Source organism: Mizuhopecten yessoensis, unplaced genomic scaffold (assembly GCF_002113885.1).
Source record: "Mizuhopecten yessoensis strain PY_sf001 unplaced genomic scaffold, ASM211388v2 scaffold8811, whole genome shotgun sequence".
NCBI lineage: Eukaryota > Metazoa > Mollusca > Bivalvia > Pectinida > Pectinidae > Mizuhopecten > Mizuhopecten yessoensis.
Window position 1 is genome coordinate 953821 of NW_018407733.1, and position 23448 is coordinate 977268.

General features: G+C 37.0%; 2 protein-coding genes across 4 annotated transcripts in view; one reads left to right on the forward strand and one right to left on the reverse strand.

Annotated features, from left to right (window-relative positions):
* The window catches only part of LOC110456589 (RAB6A-GEF complex partner protein 1-like), a 33890-nt gene extending 16226 nt beyond the window's left edge, over positions 1-17664 (reverse strand). The window contains exons 1-13 of the mRNA XM_021507411.1: positions 17470-17664; positions 10331-10438; positions 8416-8504; positions 6912-7019; positions 6010-6152; positions 5521-5654; positions 5113-5204; positions 4439-4527; positions 3588-3732; positions 3156-3204; positions 2861-3013; positions 2388-2558; positions 164-274 (exon numbers count right to left, since the gene is read on the reverse strand). Of these exons, the coding sequence (XP_021363086.1) occupies positions 164-274; positions 2388-2558; positions 2861-3013; positions 3156-3204; positions 3588-3732; positions 4439-4527; positions 5113-5204; positions 5521-5654; positions 6010-6152; positions 6912-7019; positions 8416-8504; positions 10331-10438; positions 17470-17610 (1533 nt within the window). The 5' untranslated portion in view covers positions 17611-17664. The remainder of the gene's footprint in view (positions 1-163; positions 275-2387; positions 2559-2860; positions 3014-3155; positions 3205-3587; positions 3733-4438; positions 4528-5112; positions 5205-5520; positions 5655-6009; positions 6153-6911; positions 7020-8415; positions 8505-10330; positions 10439-17469) is intronic.
* Positions 17665-18006: 342 nt separating this feature from the next.
* The window catches only part of LOC110456599 (tctex1 domain-containing protein 1-B-like), a 32306-nt gene continuing 26864 nt past the window's right edge, over positions 18007-23448 (forward strand). For all 3 annotated transcript variants that reach the window (XM_021507427.1, XM_021507428.1, XM_021507429.1), the window contains exon 1: positions 18007-18103. The gene's annotated coding sequence lies outside the window, so the exon portion shown is untranslated. The remainder of the gene's footprint in view (positions 18104-23448) is intronic.

Here is a 23448-nt window from a genome sequence, read left to right on the forward strand (position 1 = left end):
CATCATTTGGACTGTGACATCACGCATCACTTGGACTGAGACATCAAACATTACATAGGCAAGTTTAAAATGATAGCATGACAAATTTTAGAGATTAAATGATAATAATCACAGAGAGTCTTTAAGTACCTATATTTGAAACCAAATTATGAAACTATCATACCTGCGTCTCGTTACCAAACAGCTTCCATTTCCTGTTGAGAAAATTGTAGTGGGCAAGTCCAGTCTTACCGGCCACAGCCAGATACTGACCACTTCTGTCCACTGCCGCATACTGTAAACACAGACATTAAATTGACATAGAAACATAAGGGTCTGATGTCACCAATAAAAAGTGAAAGGTCTGAAACAGGGGTCAGCAATCAAAAGTGGATTAAAGGTCAATGACCAAGGTCAAGAATAGAATAGCAGTGGTTTGAACCATTGTGTTCAAGAGTGTTGTTTTTTATTATTGGACTTTGCCCATTCCCACATGTTTTGGCAATTCTCCTAAGTAACAGTCAAACTAAAATTGCACAAATACTCAGACATCAAGAGGCAATTACCCATCCATATGATGATCTGCCAGTGTCTATTGTAACACTTATCCTGATTGGCCAGTTGGTGGCCGGTAGCTATGGGAGATGGGTATGATCTGCAATTATTGTCAATTGTAACACTTACCCTGATTGGCCAGATGGTGGCCGGTAGCTATGGGAGATGGGAATGATCCGTAATTGGCAATTGTACCACTTACCCTGATTGGCCAGTTGGTGGCAGGTAGCTATGGGAGATGGGTATGATCCGTAATTGGCAATTGTACCACTTACCCTGATTGGCCAGTTGGTGGCGAGGTAGCTATGGGAGATGGGTATGATCTGCAATTATTGTCAATTGTACCACTTACCCTGATTGGCCAGTTGGTGGCGAGGTAGCTATGGGAGTTGGGGATGATCTGCAATTATTGTTTTTTGTAAAACTTCCCCTGATTGGCCAGTTGGTTGCGAGGTAGCTATGGGAGATGGGGATGATCTGCAATTATTGTCAATTCTACCACTTACCCTGATTGGCCAGATGGTGGCAGGTAGCTATGGGAGGTGGGTATGATCTGCAATTATTGTCAATTTTACCACTTACCCTGATTGGCCAGTTGGAGGCGAGGTAGCTATGGGAGAGGGGTATGATCCGTAATTGGGAATTGTACCACTTACCCTGACTAGCCAGTTGGTGGCGAGGTAGCTATGGGGGATGGGTATGATCTGCAATTATTGGCAATTGTACCACCTACCCTGATTGGCCAGTTGGTTGCGAGGTAGCTATGGGAGATGGGAATTATCCGTAATTGGCAATTGTCCCACTTACCCTGATTGGCCAGATGGTGGCCGGGAGCTATGGGAGATGGGAATGATCCGTAATTGGCAATTGTCCCACTTACCCTGATTGGCCAGGTGGTGGGGAGGTAGCTATGGGAGATGGGCATGATCCGTAATTGGCAATTGTACCCCTTACCCTGATTGGCCAGTTGGAGGCGAGGTAGCTATGGGAGATGGGCATGATCCGTAATTGGCAATTGTCCCACTTACCCTGATTGGCCAGTTGGTGGGGAGGTAGCTATGGGAGATGGGCATGATCCGTAATTGGCAATTGTATCACTTACCCTGATTGGCCAGATGGTGGCCGGTAGCTATGGGAGATGGGTATTATCCGTAATTGGCAATTGTCCCACTTACCCTGATTGGCCAGGTGGTGGGGAGGTAGCTATGGGAGATGGGAATGATCTGCAATTATTGTCAATTCTACCACTTACCCTGATTGGCCAGTTGGAGGCGAGGTAGCTATGGGAGAGGGGTATGATCCGTAATTGGGAATTGTACCACTTACCCTGATTAGCCAGTTGGTGGCGAGGTAGTTATGGGAGATGGGTATGATTCGTAATTGGCAATTGTACCACATACCCTGATTGGCCAGTTGGAGGCGAGGTAGCTATGGGAGTTGGGGATGATCTGCAATTATTGTTTTTTGTAAAACTTCCCCTGATTGGCCAGATGGTGGCCGGGAGCTATGGGAGATGGGGATGATCTGCAATTATTGTTTTTTGTAAAACTTCCCCTGATTGGCCAGTTGGTTGCGAGGTAGCTATGGGAGATGGGAATGATCCGTAATTGGCAATTGTCCCACTTACCCTGATTGGCCAGGTGGTGGGGAGGTAGCTATGGGAGATGGGTATTATCCGTAATTGGCAATTGTCCCACTTACCCTGATTGGCCAGATGGTGGCAGGTAGCTATGGGAGATGGGGATGATCTGCAATTATTGTCAAGTGTAACACTTACCCTGATTGGCCAGATGGTGGCAGGTAGCTATGGGAGGTGGGTATGATCTGCAATTATTGGCAATTGTACCACCTACCCTGATTGGCCAGTTGGTGGCGAGGTAGCTATGGGAGATGGGTATGATCTGCCAATGTTTGTTGCCCACAAGTAAGTGAGATTCTGTGCGACCAGTAGACTTCTGGGAAACATCACTGGTGTTCATATACAGTTTGTCTTCCCCTTGTAGGAAAACATGCTCGTGGTTGGCCTAGAGATAGAAAAGAGTCCAAATAGCTATAAAACACAGTACACAAAAATACAGTAAAATTTAAGACATAATGTTTAAGTTACCACCAGGCATACTGCAGCTTATTTCATGGTCCTTTTTCCTTTTTCATATATTTTCTTAATATTTGTCTCCATCCATATATCTAGTATATGCATCAAGGAAACCCTTTATAATGCCAATATTTATTCTGTTTGATAAATGGTGGCAGTGTGATGAGGTTTTCCTATACTGCCAAAAACAACAAACAACAGAGACTACATCGATCTATGATAACAACTTACCATACATGGGTTGACGGTTAAAGCACTCTTTACAAACTGGAGCTGCATGATGTGGGACATATCCCGGTGTCCATGGTAACCGACATACCCCTCCTCCTCCGTCTCTACCGTCTCACATACCATCCACAACTGATAGCCCTCCAGGCCCCACTCCTGTTATATAAACTTCAATTTAGATATAACAAACAAAAAAGTGTTTATCAAATAGACTATTTGTAGACCAAACCAAACTTTTCTATTTTATCTTAATGTGTGATAACCCAGTAAAGAACTTAGAAGACAACTGAAAACTTACCAATGAGCGGATGGGAGGCGGGAACAGACGTACACCATCATTTGGGAAACTGAAAAATCATAAAATATCACTGTACATACCAGTATCATCCAATAAATGCCCAAAATACACATTTTCCATGTTTATCATAAATCCTTATACGTTAAATTTGCTTCAGTTTTAAATTTGAGTGTTTGTGTTATTTATCTACGAGTCATTATTTCCCTGAGATATGTAATCTGTAATAGGGAAACTGACTGATATATAAGCCTCAGCATTTCCTGATTTTCACAGTTGAACAGGAAAATTTGACCACCAAATGTATCAAGGAAATAGTTTGTAAATGTAAACCTGTAAATAAAAGATTCCTTGACTGTTTCATATCTCAGCTAAACCAAATACTAAATTTCTATTACTCCATTTCTTCTTGTAATAGGTCCTTGACCGACATACCAGTAGTCTCCGCCAAGAGAACACACCAACAAGGAGCCAAACACACTCCACAGGGAAAAACCACCATTTCTCCAGCACATTGCTAATGCAGTGCCATCTGGTGTCCATTTCAGGCAGCGTACCGGCCCTGCAGTCTGTGCTGCATCTGAAACATATAAACACCCCACAATACATATATGCAATAGGAAACAATATTCAGAAACTGTCATAAACATAATCATATTTCAGTGAAGTATTTTAAGTGCAAAGAGCACTAGAATATAATTACTGTACTGCTAAAGCATGTATTTTTATAGTATTAACAAGAAGAGACAGCTTTCCTTAGATCTAATACAGAATCTCAAATGTTTTTTTATCATTAATATATGTGATACTCCGAAAAAAGAAATTACCTGGATAAAACTTACTGAGGTGAATCTAAGTGACAGTTCCAGGAAGCAGTTAACGTAGATAATCCCTGCTGGACATTGTCAATTTAAAGGACAGTTCCAGTAAGCAGTTAACCTAGATAATCCCTGCTGGGCATGGTCAATTTAAAGGACAGTTCCAGGAAGCAGTTACCGTAGATAATCCCTGCTGGACATTGTCAATTTAAAGGACAGTTCCAGGAAGCAGATAACCTAGATAATCTGTGCTGGACATGGTCAATTTAAAGGACAGTTCCAGTAAGCAGTTAACCTAGATAATCTCTGCTGGACATGGTCAATTTAAAGGACAGTTCCAGGAAGCAGTTAACCTAGATAATCTGTGCTGGACAGGGACGTTTATATGACAAGTCTAGGAAACATGATACCTGGATTATCCCAGTGAGATATGGTAAATTTATGTGACAATTACAGGGAACATTTTACCTGGATAATCCCTGCTGGACACGGTCAGCTTATGTGACAGTTCTAGAGTTCCTTCCAATTCATTGATAACATACACATGTCCATGACCGCTACAAAATAATACAAACATTCAAAAATTGTTGTTTACCAATCAATCAAAAAGTAAATATAAGTAAATCATTTGAGTAGAAATGGAAATGAATAAATTGTTGCCTTTATTGATTCTCAGTTACCTATGAGTTTGTCATTTGACACATCTATGGAAAGTTGCACTGTGAACTACGGTAATACCTAATATAACCATCCTAGTGTCATTTTCCATCCCGCTTACCAGCAAAGTATTTCAAAGCTCCATTCTTTTCTTAATATTTCCTTAAAAGAGATATATATCCCTTGATACAAAGGCAAACCCCTGTATTACACCCATATTTCCCTGGACAAATGATGGCAGATTAACAAGGTTTGGTTTCGCTTGTTTAGAAACATTCTGATTTAATGCCTGAACATCTATGAAGGTTTTTTTTAGCACATTGCTTACTGCGAAATTTTTTCAAATTCCTTTTTTCAAGAACAATTCCTCTATAATTGTCCCCAGATATATCCCAAAACCTCTTCATAATGTCACACATTTGCTGGATATATGGTGGCAGTATAACAAGGTTCTACTGTGCTAGTGGCAGGTAACCATGACCTACCTGCAACAGCCAAAGGCCATCAACCTGTACCGGTGGTTCACACATAGACAGTTGGCATCCTTCAAGTCCTGTACCCAAACACCCTGAGCCACCTGTCGTAAGGTCAAAGGTCAGGAAAGGTAACTTTTTGATTTTGTACTAAACTGTGCTCTTGATAAATAACAGGGTGTAACAAATCTGTGATAAATATTTCATAAACCGTCAAACTCGCAGAGTTCCACTTAACATTGCATTGAAATCAATAAGCGTACACATCTAGTTGTAAAATTTAATATTATATGCAGATGTGTTTGGCAAACAAATATGAAAGATTCTTTCACCAAAAATGATTCTGAACTACAGTGGAATTTATTTTAGGTTTCCAACAAAATATCCTAAGAATACAAAAAGGTGACTTATACTACATACGCTGTTGTCGACCCGTGAGGAGGGCGGCATGACAAACAAGCCACGCCCACTTGACAGCACCATGATGTAGCCACCAATGATAGGGCTATACTCCATGTGGACCACATGGCCGTCATCTGCCGTCAGCTTGGCAGCTGTAACGAACATCATACATAACACTGAGAAACACAAGTGCATCAAAATTGTTTGTTTACATTTGGTATTTTGTAATTGTTGTATCAATCTGTAATAAAGTTTAAGGTACACATAAGCATCTTCTATTAATAAAGCATTGAGGGTAAAAGTCAAAAATCATAAATTAAAGCAAACACTTGACATGATGTCACTATTTTGTATGCCAGCTAACATATTGTCAACTTATTTCAACATGCCATTTTCATTTATCTATATCTCCCTTAATAAAACACCAAACCCCTCTATAATGCCAAAGTTTCGCTGCAAAATGGTAGTGACTTTTTTTTTATTTTTTTAGTGGAAAATCACACCTACCTTTAGTTTTCTGGAAGTCTAGTGATACAGGGATATCTTGAAGGACTAGGCGAGCCTTGGCGTTGAGAGTGCCATTCCATTTGACCCGGTTCAAAGATCCATCAGCGGTGGCAACCACTAGCTCCTCTCTCACACATAAACACCTACAAAATCAGGGGAAGGCTTAAAGGGGTTTGGCCTTATATATTCACAACATCAGGGGAAGGCTAAAAGGGGTGTGGCCTTATATATTCACAACATCAGGGGAAGGCTTAAAGGGGTTTGGCCTTATATATTCACAACATCAGGGGAAGGCTAAAAGGGGTGTGGCCTTATATACACACAAAATCAGGGGAAGGCTTAAAGGGGTGCGGCCTTATATATTCACAACATCAGGGGAAGGCTTAAAGGGGTGTGGCGTTATATATTCATAACATCAGGGGAAGGCTTAAAGGGGTGTGGCCTTATATACACACAACATCAGGGTGTAATAATTAAACAGTAACAGGTGAAGCTAATCTTTGTAGGTGAGGTTATGATAAGATCTTTGTAGGTGAGGTTATGATAAGATCTTTGTAGGTCAGGTTATGATAAGTTCTTTGTAGGTGAGGTTATGATAAGATCTTTGTAGATGAGGTTATGATAAGATCTTTGTAGGTGAGGTTATGATAAGATCTTTGTAGGTGAGGTTATGATAAGATCTTTGTAGGTGAGGTTATGATAAGATCTTTGTAGATGAGGTTATGATAAGATCTTTGTAGGTGAGGTCATGATAAGATCTTTGTAGGTCAGGTTATGATAAGATCTTTGTAGATGAGGTTATGATAAGATCTTTGTAGGTGAGGTTATGATAAGATCATTGTAGGTGAGGTTATGATAAGATCTTTGTAGGTGAGGTTATGATAAGCTTGTTATAGGCTGACCATGTTATTTGGCTGGAGAGCTTGAGCTGGAACACAGCGGTCAGTTTGATGGCCGGAACACTGTCACTGTCCGGGATACCATTCAAGTCCTGTTTGGACGGGTGGGCTCTGTAACAAACATTGATTAGGCCAACATTATAATGTACAATAAATAGAATGACATACATAGACGAAGACATATCCTACCATGACAACTTTTCCCATATCCCATTACTCAGGGATGCAAAACTCAACTTGCCTAATATCATGAACATCCAATTTTAGGTTCAAATACTTTAAATTCACACTTACCTGAAGACATTTTTGGGGCTTATTTATAATTCAGCAACCTAATTTTTAAATATGACAAATATTTTTTTATGCCGACGTATCATTGGCAAGTTGATTTGAAGTTATTCTACACCCCTGTCTATTCGTCTCTATTCCAAAACAGTTGCCCACAAATTAATGCAATTAGCTCATAAAACAAAGAGTGCTAGAACATCTAAAATGACAAGTACTTGAACTTCTAGAAACACTTCGGAAATAATAACGAGTTTCCCTGTAAGTATCATACCCTTCACGGTTGAGAGTCCGGGCTAGGAAGTTCCAGGTGATGGGCATTAGACTGCCTGACGTTCTGTGTGGACCACTGGTAGTGTGCGTGTTGTGAGGGGGACTGTGGAAGTTGTACGTGTAGGTGTTGTGTCATTGAGTATATAATGTGTTGTTAGTAGTGTTGTTAGTATATAGACTGGTTGTATGTGGTTTGTATGTCGTTTATAAATTTGTTTTATCTGTGTGTTGAGTGTAATTTAATGGTTGTATTGGTGTGTATGAAATATTCTGGTTTAACTGTGTGTTGAGTGTAATTTAATGGTTGTATTGGTGTGTATGAAATATTCTGGTTTTATCTATGTGTTGAGTGTAATTTAATGGTTGTATTGGTGTGTATAAAATATTCTGGTTTAACTGTGTGTTGAGTGTAATTTAATGGTTGTATTGGTGTGTTTGAAATATTCTGGTTTATCTATGTGTTGAGTGTAATTTAATGGTTGTATTGGTGTGTATGAAATATTCTGGTTTTATCTGTGTGTTGAGTGTAATTTAATGGTTGTATTGGTGTGTTTGAAATATTCTGGTTTTATCTATGTGTAGTTTATAATTTAGTTGTATCAATGGATTGAACACAAACTTGGGTTGTATTTACATTTTAATAAAATGGTGCTGGATAACAGATTACAATTCAATCAAAAGAAAAATGTGTGAAAAACTGGAGAACAGACACAACTTGCCTATGCTATTTCAAGTTGAAGAGAAATTCAAGCACATTTGAAATTTCAATTTTAAGAACTACTTATTAATCAGAGAAGGAATTACAGCATGGAACAGAAAATTACTTTCAAGCACTTTGTAGAGCAGTTAGTCAAACATGGAAGTTACCAGATAAATATTGTGAAGCAATTATTAATTAATATTACACCTGTATATCATGCATAAGTTTATCTTCTTTATAAGTACATACCTGCCCTCCTGCTGTACATACAGACAGTGATGGTTGGCAACCGAAATGTCCAGGTCCACTTTGAAAAACATCACATGTTGCTTGGTCGTCTGTGAGTAAACAACATCAACTTCACAACATTTTTTGTACCTGATTTGGAAATAACTGACAGGTGTGCTCTATATATCATAATAGTGGAAATGTTCATGCTGTGAAATGCTTTGCTGAATTTATAGTTTCGTACCGTAATCAATGTGAAAACATGCACTGATCATCATCATATTGACATTATAGGAAATATCTATCACAGCAACATATTGAGGATGAGAAAATGTCCAAACCATAAACAGTTTGAAAAGGGCATACAAATTGGTCACTGTACAAGAGATAGAGTCCTTGTCTTTGGTAGTTTGTATATTTGTTCTGAGTTTTGTATCTTTCCTGCAGGTAAATAAAGATAAACCTTCAGTTTGACAGCATATACACTAGTATTTTTATTGGCAACTGCATTCATACTACCGTATATGCCATCAACTGAAGGTCAATACTTATAGTTACATCCAAAAATAAATATGTTTGAATGCAGTACAAAGAAAAAAATAGCAAAAGTGGGTTGCTATGATGGTAACTACAGTAATTGTGGTTGCTAGAATAATATCGTTCCCTTGATTCTACATTGATATATATATATGTGTATGAGTAAATTTAGAAAATACACAGTGAACAACACTATTTCTGTTCTTTTCATAGCTTTTAAATTAATTAATCTGAGTAGCCCTGCAAACATTTGTTTTCTTTTAAAAAAGCTGTTATTTATGCGATCTATTGTTATAGAACAATGACTTCATTGTTTACTTTAACGTCACAGAAATTTGAATGTGCATCCATGCAACAGTACCTAGCAATGATTGTCATTGAACTGTTATCTCGATGAAGTCTGAACAGCACCATATTGGAAATAAGTATCAATATTTGGAGCCTTAACTGACTATGCACTAACTTTTATGCAGTCATAGTTTACTAACCTGAAGAAAGGAGATGTAAGTATATTCATTTTCAATTGCAGATTCAAATACTTCACAAATATTCATTTCTTATACTATTAATGCTGATAACATCCTCTCAATTGCAAATTCAAGTACAAGTTTAGCGAATAAAAAATTATCGTTTTGGTTTGATTTCTTGTTTTAGGTCCTATCATCACCTATAAGGATATGTCATGTTTTGATGGAGGAGGCAAAGAAAATAACCAAAGATAAACCACCAACCTGCGGCCAGTACCTTACAAATGCCCATGTAGGCCTCAAACCCGTGACCCAGTGGTGGAGGGCTAGTGATCAAAGACAGTCAGACGCCTTCACCACTCAGCCACCGTGACCCAGTGGTGGAGGGCTAGTGATCAAAGACAGTCAGACGCCTTCACCACTCAGCCACCGTGACCCAGTGGTGGAGGGCTAGTGATCAAAGACAGTCAGACGCCTTCACCACTCAGCCACCGTGACCCAGTGGTGGAGGGCTAGTGATCAAAGACAGTCAGACGCCTTCACCACTCAGCCACCGTGACCCAGTGGTGGAGGGCTAGTGATCAAAGACAGTCAGACGCCTTCACCACTCAGCCACCGTGACCCAGTGGTGGAGGGCTAGTGATCAAAGACAGTCAGACGCCTTCACCACTCAGCCACCGTGACCCAGTGGTGGAGGGCTAGTGATCAAAGACAGTCAGATGCCTTCACCACTCGGCCACCGTGACCCAGTGGTGGAGGGCTAGTGATCAAAACAGTCAGACGCCTTCACCACTCGGCCACCGCGGCCCCGAATAAAAATGAGAATCATGATTGTTTCACAAAATAAAATACATGTAAAATAAAGTGATTATTGCATTGTATATATATGAAGTTCTACTGACAATTTTGAAAGGAAGAAAGGACTATCTCACCATGACCGCGATCATAGAAGAGTCGGGCTTCCATTCTGCCAGGCAGAATCCCCCTAGGGAGGCAAGGTCGCGCTGTGACTGGGTGTAGTTCACAATCTGTACTGTGGGCTGTAACACAAAAACATCTTTTTAAAGGATATTAACCAAATGAGGCATTGTTCATATTCTTTACAGTATTTCATGATCAAGTTCCCTGATACTTAATTAAATGCTAACTAGGTGATAGGCCAATGGTCATGGCATTTTCTCACTATTTTTTTTATTGGGGCCTGTGGCTTTGGAATTGGGGGATGGGGGGTCACATATACTGATTTTTGTGGTTTTTTTTTGTGTTTACCAGATTTTGGGAAATACCAGCAACAATTTCCACTGGGAATGGGGACAAATTTCAGCCCCTTAATGACTCCAGAATTGCCCTGATAACGAAAGTTATTTCCAAACATACCTCATTAATTCGAATATATTTCATTAAAATTTGAATTCTAAAGGTTGTATTTAGAGGTTATTATATTATTGTTTTCGAATCAGATGCCAGATAGCCTGAGCTACGGTACCTACCGGGTATATCAGGCCTAAGGCCAAAGTTACACTGACCTTAACTTTAGGTGCATTTGGCATCTGAATACATGTACACTAAACATGTGTTCAATATAAATGTGAGACACTGACTCGGATGTATGATTGGCCAGACATAGGTAACAAATACATAAGCCCCCAGGATTATCATGTGGATATACATAATTTATACAGCTTCTACCTTGTGGCCGATCAATTTATCGTGTTGTTGGACCGTTAAGACTTTGATTAATAAATAAATAAATGTGGAGGCATAAAATGTTAAATAGGACCCTGCTACTACTAAACTAGAATATTTGTAAAAAAAAAAGGGAAAACCTGTTGAAATCCCAGTGTAAATGTATATACTAGTGTAGGGAGGAGAAACAAACTGCATGCTGTTACGTTTTACACAATGCAAGCATATAAACTGTTGTTTTAATATGATTGTTTATTTCATTTAACCTTTGTACCCCCCGAGTTGCTGGGAACACATCTGCCTATATATAGGTAGCAGCCCCAGGGAAACAGTTCTCCAGGTCTTCCCCAGCAATACATGCACAAGACATGGTACAAGAGTTAATACTGTTCCCAAAAAAACTGCAGCCATAATTGTTACCTTTTTAAGAAATTAAAACCACCCAAATTTGAGCAAACACAAGGCATAGGGAATTCTGCTGAAGTTTACTATTGAGTTTAAGGATCCCTGTCCCACTGCAGTTTTTCCTAAATACTAATAGAATCTATCACCCCCTTGGGGGTGAGATAGGAGAATCTCAACCCGAGGGGGAGTATTCTTAAGTTGCCAAACACGAGGCTTTGCCGAGTGTTTGACAACTAAAGAATCTTTCCCGGAGGGTTGAGATTCCACCTTCTCACCCACAAGGGGGTGAATGATTCTTTTTCTCTTAACCTGTTCTTTAATTGTGTATCATATGCACAATGTAATGATAACGTTACATGCTAAATTCAGGGTTGACGTGATGTTGATGGATTGTTGACGTGACGTCATTGTATTGTTATGTGACGACATGCCATTGTTAGGAATAGGGGAATCCCCCCGTCTCAACCCTAGGGCGAGACAAGGAAATCTCACACCGGTAAAAATGCGGATACACCTGTCCAGGGTAAGAGAAAGTATAATCTCCCCTTAACTTCCGTTTGGATATATATAACTAGCTGTACAGTATATTTGGGCTCATACACTTCCGTTGCCTAGGTAAGTAAGCTTAATAGGTTTCAGCAAATGGTATATATCAATCTGAAGTCCAGGGTTAGAATCCCGGTCTTGCTCGTTTGTTGATTATATTTTGTTTATTTCACCTCCATTATGTTTTCATAAAAGTCCTGCATGGTAAACTTTTCTTTTCACAAATGATAAATTTATCAAAGCCATATATAGGGATAATGGAGAAAAAAACCTGAATGCATAATTCCATTTTTTAGCAGTGGTACGTGGATCCTTAACTAGAGACAGTGGACTGGAGTACATGATTATAGAGAACACACTATGGTATTGACTCTTGGTTTATTTACCTGAAGAGAGAAATAAGAACTTTAGCCATCTCCAACATCTATCACCAACAGGTAGTGCAAACATCCATTAACAATGTTTGCTAAATGAAAACAACTACATATAGCTCTGTCATCAAAGGGGAAATGTTCTGTCATCAGATCATGAGCCTTGACAGATCATCATAAAAGATGATATAACAATATGTAAGGTAAGAATCCTCAAGAGGTTAACTACAGTATTCAAACATCCTGCCGAGGGCAACAAGACATACTAACAAATTGACACACTTATATTTAGTGGGGCATCTAATGTCTAGTTGGTTGTCACGCTTCATTGCAGACATGCCTCACAGTCATAGTTTACAATTTAATATACTGATAAAAACAGATTGCATCTTTAAATCTACAAAAGGTGAGGTGTTTGATCTCCTCATAGCAGGAACACCGAAAATATGAAAACCCGGATAGGCTCCAGATTTATTATCTTTAAGCACTATTAATGTATATATATCAACTATGACCATCAATCATCATTGTCAAGATTACACTTACGGCTCTAAAAAACATCAGCATACAAGTATAGATACAGTATGAAGGAAAAACATTACTTCCACTAATTGAATGCTTAAAAAAATCAGTGTAGATAGGAAGGGGAAAAAATTACTTTGTAAAAAGACAGCATCTCATACTAAACAGTTCTTGTTTGAAATTAAACTAAAAAAATAATGCCACAGTGCATCAGGACAAGTGTACATGTGTATATATGGGGAAGTTGAAACAGATTTGGTCAATACAACACTATCAATAATCCTCACTGCAATCCGGACTATACTTAGAGATTCCACAATGACTTAAATAGCAAACTTACTTACAGGTAATTAACTCTTTTTTTTTTTTTTAAATTCAATCTTTTTAAATGAAAGTTTTGCTTTTTTACATATGAAAGTTAATGACAGATTGATCTTTTAAAAGTAGGCTAGTTTACTTTTTCAACTTTGAAATTAACGAAAGTTTGAATAATCTGATAAACAAAAGTCATGAGTTCGAGCATTTCTATAATTTCTGTTATTGTCGACTAATCCACATATTTGTTCTATAAACAATTTGAGTCAGGCAACAAAGGAATCTGTTTAAGGTGATACGTATGTAAATTAATATGCAAATGATTAATACATGTACATTCAAATTTTTTCACATCTGACTTTAAGTACTGTTTGGTTTGAAGAGTGTCAAGAGTTATTGGTTCTGTAGGTCGAGTTTAGTAAGGAGACTTTTGGTTCTGTAGGTCGAGTTTAGTAAGCTTAAGGAGACTTTTGGTTCCGTAGGTCTAGTTTAGTAAGCTGAAGGAGACTTTTGGTTCTGTAGGTTGAGTTTAGTAAGGAGACATTTGGTTCTGTAGGTTGAGTTTAGTAAGGAGACTTTTGGTTCCGTAGGTCGAGTTTAGTAAGCAGACTTTTGGTTCTGTAGGTTGAGTTTAGTAAGGAGACTTTTGGTTCTGTAGGTCAAGTTTAGTAAGGAGACTTTTGGTTCTGGAGGTTGAGTTTAGTGAGGAGACTTTTGGTTCTGTAGTTTGAGTTTAGTAAGGAGACTTTTGGTTCTGTAGGTTGAGTTTAGTAAGGAAACTTTTGGTTCTGTAGTTTGAGTTGGGAATGTTCTTTTTGTTCCTTGGTCCGAGTGTTTTAATTTCAGTTCCTTAATCTGTATGAGTATGGAGTATTTTAAGTTGTGTGGGTCGATTGGAGAAAGTATTGCTATATATGTTGTTAAGTGGGTGGTACTTTTGGGTTTGTGGGTGCTTTTAAATTTGATTTCTTGATCTGACAGAGACAGACAGGGATAAGTGGGGAGTTTCTTCCCCATAGGATGAGTGTGAGTGTTTTTTCCCCAGGGATGAGTGTGAGTGGGGAGTTTCTTCCCCCTAGGATGAGTGGGGAGTTTCTTCCCCCTAGGACGAGTGGGGAGTTTCTTCCCCCTAGGATGAGTGGGGAGTGTTTTTTCCCCAGGGATAAGTGTGAGTGTTTTTCCCATGGGATGAGTGGGGAGTGTTTTTCCCATGGGATGAGTGGGGAGTGTTTTTCCCATGGGATGAGTGGGGAGTGTTTTTCCCCCTGGGATGAGTGGAGAGTGTTTTGGTTCTATGGGTCTATCCCTCAGCCTCCTGCATCACCTTCAAGCATACACTTATTGAATCCCACTGACCATAAGCTTTCTATGAAGTAAGATAAAATCTGTGAATCAGTTTTTAGGTTTAGTATTGACTTGACCCTGTTTTATCTGGCCCTTTTGATCGTGCTGACTGTCCCAATACAGTATATGTTACTTTCAATAACATGTAAAACTGTATCCCCTTTGCACATGGTATATGAAGTTTAATCAAAATATATTTGATCACATTTCAAGATCAGTGTAGTCTCTGAGTTTCCCTCAATAGCCGGCCTAGCCCTCTGATCGGCCCACATGACATGTACACTTCATCCAGAATAATGATAGGGCAGTCAGATACATGTACCGGTAAGTTGATTTTTTTCAGAATTTTCAAATTGTGTTCATGGAACCAGAATTATGATCATGACTCGTAATTTATAATATATGCAAAAACTCTCAAGGTTCAGCAGTAAAAGTTATGATAGATATATAGATTTCCCGAGTTAAAGTTTCTAAACAGGCAGATTTAATTCTTAACCTTCACTTGTATCAGAACAGGAACTTTCCCAAACAAGTGCCATTTCATGATCAATGCCTGGGGTGGCCAGGTAGTATCCCACTCAGATCAGTTCTAATCACGTAGGCACTTACCGGTGGGTCAAAACCTAACATGATTTCTTATTTGTATTAAAAAAATACAAAAATGATACCTAAATTGTATAATTGACATGAAACTTAGTTTGAACATTTTACTTCTTCCATCATATTCCTGTAAATTCAATGTTTTTCAAACAAAACAATAATGATCCTGACAAATAACCTGCTATAATATAGCAGTTTATGTCATTAATTTCATTTCTCAATTTTGTATAATATTGTTACTTTCAATTTCTCCTGAGTGTCATTTCTCATTGCCTGAGTGAGAATTCAAACTCCATACTATTTTTGGAAAATCATAATTGTAGTATCATTTTTTTATACACATGTGACTGGTGATTTACTGATTATATGTTAAAATGTTCACTAGTTACAAATCTAAAATAAAATAGGAGAAATGGGTATTGTATGTTTTAGGTACTTAAATACATATACACCAGGATGTATATATATGTATACAGTTCTGGTTACAGACCAATGTTGATGCATAATTCAGCATCAAGCTTAAGAAGCTTGTGTATTCTTTTACACAAGGCATACACACTTATAATAACATATATTCCTATTCTTTTAAAAACACCTATTGTTCTGATTCTTGGTAAGTATATCGCTGAAATCCAGTTGGAAAGCATGTTATGCTTTACACATATCTGCCAAGTGACCCGATTTTGTCAGGTTACACCCGGGATTTAAGCCCTTCACCCACCGGGTTACGATTTTGACCCGGATTTCGTCCATTTCACCCGTTTTCGCCCAGAATCTTTTCATATATTAGTTAGGAAGTTACCGAAGTCACTCGGAATTATCTAGACTTTTCCATCCTTTGTCAAATGAAAGACGATCTATTCCCTGTTTCCGTTTCTCACCGAAAGGTAAGTTGCGAGTTATATACATATACATATAAGAACTGTTTTTACAAATGTTTTTATAAAGACTGTTGTTACTGAACTTACCGACAAGTAATTAGTGAGGTGTTTTAACGAATAATTGAGTTGTTTTTACAATTGTATTTACGTAGTATAGATCGTATTTTGACGGTAATTATGCCTTCTTGAAGGAAGAAGTCGTTATCGGGACTTGCAGGTTCTACTACACGAAATGCAAAAGCAAAAGCTAATTGTGTACATATCAAATGTCATAGGAAAATGAGTTATAGTGTATAAAGTATGGCGGTCGTAGTCCAAACGCTCCATTCTGCACTCTTTTGTTGATCACATATTTCAGTTGGATCTGGTGCTAAAAATGACGTTACTTAGACATCCAAAAACATGCACAGGCATTTGATGATTTGTTTCTTTCAATCAAAATGATCCAGCTGGCAATAAGAATTCAAACCCTTCTCGGAAAAAACTGATATTTTTTTTATGAGTAGGGTGCGACTTCTTATTGTCAGGACTATTTTTATTGACAGAAACAAAATGGTTTTTTTATATGAGAAGAATGTGACATCTTATTGTCAGGACCATTTTAATTGACATAAAAAATGCCTGTGAAAACACAGTATCATACTTATTATTATGAATTAATTTTATAAGTTGTCTTGTTGATAAATCTTTTTATTTTTCAGCTTTTAACTTGGTATTGAGGATGAGGATCAGCTAGATCTGCTGGAAGCATAGTTAAAGGAATGTAGGATGTACCTTTTACATCATTAAAATATTAAAGTTTAAAATCTACATATACTTTTCTTAGTTTTGTTGTTTTCAAAAGAGGCCCTGAGGGTCATCACCCTCTTTCATTATATCCAGAGTTGGCAGGCATGTTTACATACATGGGCTTGTATGGCCAGGCTTGATGGCCATCATTGTACTGGATAGCACTTGGTGGTCATTAAATTGTTCCTCTCCCTTTTTGTATGTACAAAGAAACTGTTCTTTCTGCATTCCTACATTCCCTAGTATAACAGCATAGTTTTTAATCAAGCGCATTTATTCCAAATCAAACAACATGCAGGGAATAATATAAAGTATATTACACTAGATACACTCATACTCACGGGGTGGGGTGATGAACAACAACATAAAATGTACAAAACCTGTAGTTACGAAGAAAACTAATGGGAAATAGATAAACAGTTATCTAGGCCTATAGGTTTGTGTTGGATTAAATACAAATATTAATTAACAGAGTTTGTGTTGCATTAAATACAAATAATAATTAACAGAAAAGCCCATAACATACTTCCATTGGGTCGTTTCTATGTCTTTCGTGTATAAAAAGCCATCTGAAAATGTCATAGAAACTGTCACTTTCTCCTTCGTTCTTACCTTACAATACCAAATACTCAAAGTATCCTCCGTAAGGACAGCAAATAGCATTCGATCACAGTTACTGATAACATATTGGAGTGGTGGGGAATTTCTCTGTGCTTCTTTTAGATATTTAGGCCATCCAATCGGGAAATACATCGTTTATCTACACTAATTCCACCTGATCCCTGCCACAACGACATCTCAGGTAGCCATATTGCTCAGCTGTGATATTTTGATAGGAAGTTGCTGATTGGACAGTTAGGAAATTCCATGGCTAATGAAAAACGTTGTTACGTTTTATTGTAGGAATGGCGTGAAGGTGTTTCCCGTATTTCAAAGCACGTAAGGATATGTCAAGACAAATCCGAAATCTTATTTTCGTTAATGTACCAGTATTTACACATATTTAATAAAAACTAGTAGTGGGAAAATCAATGGGAATCTAATAAATATATAACAGAACCAATATTTATTTAAAATAAACAAGTTGAAAGATCTCATTCAACGGGCACCTGTTACGAATTCGAGATTGTTTCTTTCGTGCCACAAAACAGCATCTAGTCTCCAAGCAACTGAAGACACTGACTGCATTCTCCTATTTTCACATTGTCATCTGTATATTATCTGAGCTAAAGAAGACGAGGAAGTGGTATGTATCTGTTATTATTTAGCTATGACACAGTGTTCAGGTAAGGTACATTTAATGCTCATAAACTCCCGTTGTGGATTAATTAGGTGGCGTGTCGTTCCATGGAATGTGAAGTGAATGTGTGTAGTAGGTCCGTACAGACATGTGTTCGCCAAGTCGTTTCACGTACATGTACTTTACAGGGGGAAAAATACACCTACCTGCTAATTTTACCTTGTAGTTCAGTTTGTTTTAGTGTAAAATAAAATGTTTGATTAATATAAATGATGTTAGAAAAAATAATAAAAATAAATGGGAATGTAAATAAACAAAATATTAGGAATAACAACATAGACTTGGTGCTCCTCTTATTCTGTGTTTATATCATAAATGGTGAAAAAATGTTGCAAGTAATTCATTTTATGCAGTAGTATTATGCAAACTTAAATTATAAGGATTGGTTACTTTCACACCAAAGGTTGTCACATATTACCTTGCCATTACCTGTACAGTTAATACACCTGTATATACTACATCCACAATCACACATAATAAATCTGAATCTATTTTTTATTGTTATGGGCACACATCTTTAGAATTTCTTTTATTGGTGGTATACATTCAAAGTTTAGAACTTCTTTGATGCTGGAAAAATAAGTAACCCTTCATATCTTTTAAACAGCAAAATATTGCTGAAAATCAACGGGAACCAAATTTTAAGGCTGGTTTATAATTAATTTAAAGTGCAGTTAGTGTGAATACCTAATATATCCCCTATTTTCTGTTCATAATGACCACAGTTCTACTCCAACAAATTTTAATTATTTCTAAAAAGTCTCTTTTTGCCTCAGAGCTTTATAATCAGGAATCTTTGAAGGCTCCCATAATTGAATTCGGCTAAGATGTTGGAAGGTATGTTTGTAGGTGGCTGTCAGTAATGTTTTCCCATTTTTCCTACCAACACTGGGTTTTTGACTACCATATTTAAACTTTGAATAAGTACGTAGTTATGGTCTGAAACACTGTCTTTATAACCTGTATGTAAAAAAGAAGTTTTCATACCTGCCTATCCTAATTTTTCAGCGACAAAATGCAGAAACACAACAATTATTTTGTTTGGCCTAAATATGGAATGCAAATGCTAAAATGTGATCTTCATGCAGAAATGCATGGTTCATTGAGACCAATTATGTTATCAATTCTTTTGAACATATTTATGCTACAGTGAAAAAATTGTTAATATTTTTTTTTATTCATGTAAATCTGGCTCCGTTGTAGTATCTCAAAATCAAAACCAATATATATAATTACATGTATATTTTGTCAAACCTTTAAACAGAGTTTTAAGATAAATGTATTTATCCCTTGGGTAAAAAAAATACTTCTCCATGCGTCAATTTGCATCATATTTTACATATTTATCCAGTAATATAAGCCCATGCCTGGTAATAAGTCCTTGCACCTATATCTATTCGTGAGAAATGCAGTCAGAGATTATTACATATGTAACAGTTGGCCTCTTAGGCTTACTGCAGGTTAAAATCAAAATCAAAATCAAATGCTGTTGGACTGATACTTTCAGGAAGTTGTCAGTATTTTTTTTGAATATTGGTAGTGTTGGCATAGTCTATCTTTTTAATTCCATAAATTTAACATACACTGCTAGTATAGATATTGTTTCAGGTAGGCACCAAATTGTAGGGACAGTAGCTAGAGATATACAGTAACACAGCTATGTTTATTAGATCTCCCAACCTGTGTGATAGGGTGGCGACAGCTCGGTAATATAACACCTGACTTTTGTGGCCTGGTCCTGTCAGTTGGTAACACTGCCAACAGCTTTGGCAGTTGTTGTGTATTGGCTGTCGGTTATGAATATAAATCATCAATTTATTTTAATCATAAAACACAATAGATTTTAAATTTATATCATTCTAATAAAGAACTGGTTAGCTGTGAGACCCCAAACACAGGATTTAAGCATTTATTCATAACTGGAAATCTCCTAAAATAACACAGTATACACTGATAGAAGCCACCAATTCAGATACAACTGGAGAATATCCATGTAACTTATGTAAGTTGAATATCTTTTGTAAAATAAGTGTCGACAAGTGGTATGCTGCAGGATATTTTTTTAAGACAGTTTGTTGAACGGTCTGATGACTTTTTTGTTAGCTTATCTGTAAGATCAGATCCTGATTAGCTTTGAATCAAGTACATGTGTTTGGTAGCGAGGTAATTCAACGTGCACTCAATCGCTGATATATGCATTTGTTTACATATCAGTGGCTGTACTTACTGAATATTTGTCACTGACACTTTATGTGGAATTTTAATGTGCAGTGTCAACAAGAGTTCAATAGATTGTATATTATAATGTTGTTTGTAATTCTTGGTTACTGATTGTAGTAAGTATAGAGGTATAAGGATAGATATTCCTGTATTATACTGATCACAGAAAGGAGTCTGAGGGGTGATAGAATAGATTATTATGTCATACAGATCACAAAAAGGAGAGGGATAGAGCTACATTTTTGTTGAGAACAATACAGCTATTTAGCCTGATTGCTTGTCAGTGTATCTGAGTGTTTCAAATAGATAAAGATTGCTGAAAGTTTCATTGACTCCCTATTGTACTGTAGATGTTTAGGGAATCTCGATTGAAAACTATTTTGCCATAAAATAAAAATACTTCTAGGATCTGGTTTATTGCCAAAATCTAAATTAATAAATTTTCTAGCTAAAGTTCTATGATAAAATTTCCATCATTTTCAATAGCCGTCTAAATAATGCCCTACACAATTCCACAGATTACGATGTAGAACTACACAATTTTGGTTCTTAATGTGCAGATGGGAAAAGTTTGTCACATAATAAAAACACTTAGGCCCCATTAAATATGGATGATATTGTTGCTGTTGAGTAGATATTGTGGGAAATCTACAAACATGGTGTTGTGAAGCCTCGTTAATTGTTATAGCACATGTAATTCTATAATAACAGAATTCTGTCTTTATAGTTTATAGATAAGAGTAATGTATCCTTCATGAAGGACAACAGCGGACTGGAATAGAAAGTTTTAGAATCACTTGTATGAATACTTGATGGCCTGCATATAAATTTTAGTGGAGTGGATTCAAATTACTAGATAGGGACTGTCATTACTCATTACAATCTATTCTGCAAAATGTATCACTTATAATACAGTTTTGAATAATTCATTTAACTTAAAATGGAAACTAGTTAACAGTAGAAAATACAACCTAGGACATTGAATTAGTTCTTTTGTGAAATAATGTCAAACCTTTTAATAAAGATTGGTCACTATTGAGCAACACAGATGATAATATTTACATATTTCTGACAGTGATGGATCCATATTGAAATACAATTTGTTTGTTTGTTTTTGGTTTGGAGTCTTTGTAAAAAAGACCAAGTAGATAGCAGAAAGGCCATTTTTAGCTGTATTTATAGGCTAGCAATAGTTTATAAATAACATTTTTTAAGGTATCAACCTGTATGTGTGGAAATACCACATTTGACATAATAAGAAGGGTACCCACTCTAATGAGAATGCCCCTTGGGATTTTAGAAATTTAACTTTAAATTTCATTGTAAATTTTTGAACTTTTACTGTTTCAGATTTTATAATTCCTGAAAGTTGTCCTGTAAGTTTTGTTTAGTTAGACAACTGCAACCAGCAAAATGGTGGCGTGTTAGTTCAGACAAGTTATTGAATAAAAACAAATAAACCTACCATGATATATTATCTGCTGATACTGTGACCAATGCAGAAAAATTTACCACACAATTTATGGGAAATTTAACTTCGGCATAGAATTAAGACACCTCTGCTGTAGAAGGAATCAAAATTCGAGTTGTATGAGGTTTGTTGTATAAAGCAAATGTGTCTACGTTCGGCCCATTTTCATTAAAGTCCGTTCTGGGAAGTATGGTAGCACGTCCATTTTTGAAGTGTTATACCCTCAACCGATACCCTTACTAGGTCAAATATGATATGGCATTATGCGACTTATGTAGAGTAGGATTGATCAGTTGGAAGTCTGGTTTAGATAGGTTTCTTGATTATAAAGGTTTTAGTTCAAAGACGAGATAACCATATAATTTGCTTGTTTTACAAGAGGTAATAAGTTTATAAAATTTATGACATGAAATTTAAATTACATGTACTTTCGTTTAAACATCTATAAACAATTTTGTTTTGAGAATTACATCTTACCATCATAATGAATGAAATTTATTGAAATTTAAAATTTGAATATATATCTTAATACAAAGACAGTTTTATTAATATTATGATATGACCTTAGCTGTTGCAAAAATATAAAACCCCTGAAAACAGACAAACGGAATAATAGATTTGTTATTGACTATATAAACACTATAAAGCATATACAGTTATATATGTAATAGATCAGGAAGTTTAAAAATCAAATCTAAAATCATGCTCTATAGAACACCATACTGAATCAATAGATCTGTAAAATCAGTGATGCACATGAAGCCTGAACTGGTACAATAAACAGTATATTTAAAGAAATCTGATAATTTGGTTCCAGGATCAATTTTAGGTATAATGAGGTTGTTATTTGGAATAAATCTACATTTTTTAGTAGTAAGTTTCCTAATTGATAATGAAAAACATTTATGATCGAATACATTTTGAATACATTTTCTACTTTGCAGTTGAGTTTATGAAATTAAAATGTATGACTGTAATAAAAAGATTCTAGAAGGAAGTTATAAGTTTGATTGCAAGTACATGTAGTCTATAAACAGATAAATACATGTTGGAATATTTAGCCTGAGGGAATGGTGATGTATCCGACCTAGATCTGTTAAGTATGACAGAGATAAAGGTATTGGTGAGTCTCTACCAACACACCACAGCTACACTGACCACCACTCTACCAACACACCACAACCACACTGACCACCACCCTACCAACACACCACAACCATACTGACTACCAAACCACAACCACACTGACCACCACTCTACCAACACCCCACAGCCACACTGACCACAACTCTACCAACACACCACAATCACACTGACCACCACTCTACTAACATACCATAGCCACACTGACCACCACTCTACCAACACACTACAACCATACTGACTACTAAACCACAACCACACTGATCACCACTCTACCAACACACCACAACCCTACTGACTACCAATCCACAACCACACTGACTACCACTCTACCAACACACACACACCACAACCATACTGACTACCAATCCCCAACCACACTGACCACCACTCTACCAAAAACCACGTTGACTACCAATCCACAACCACACTGACCCCCACTCTACCAACACACCAC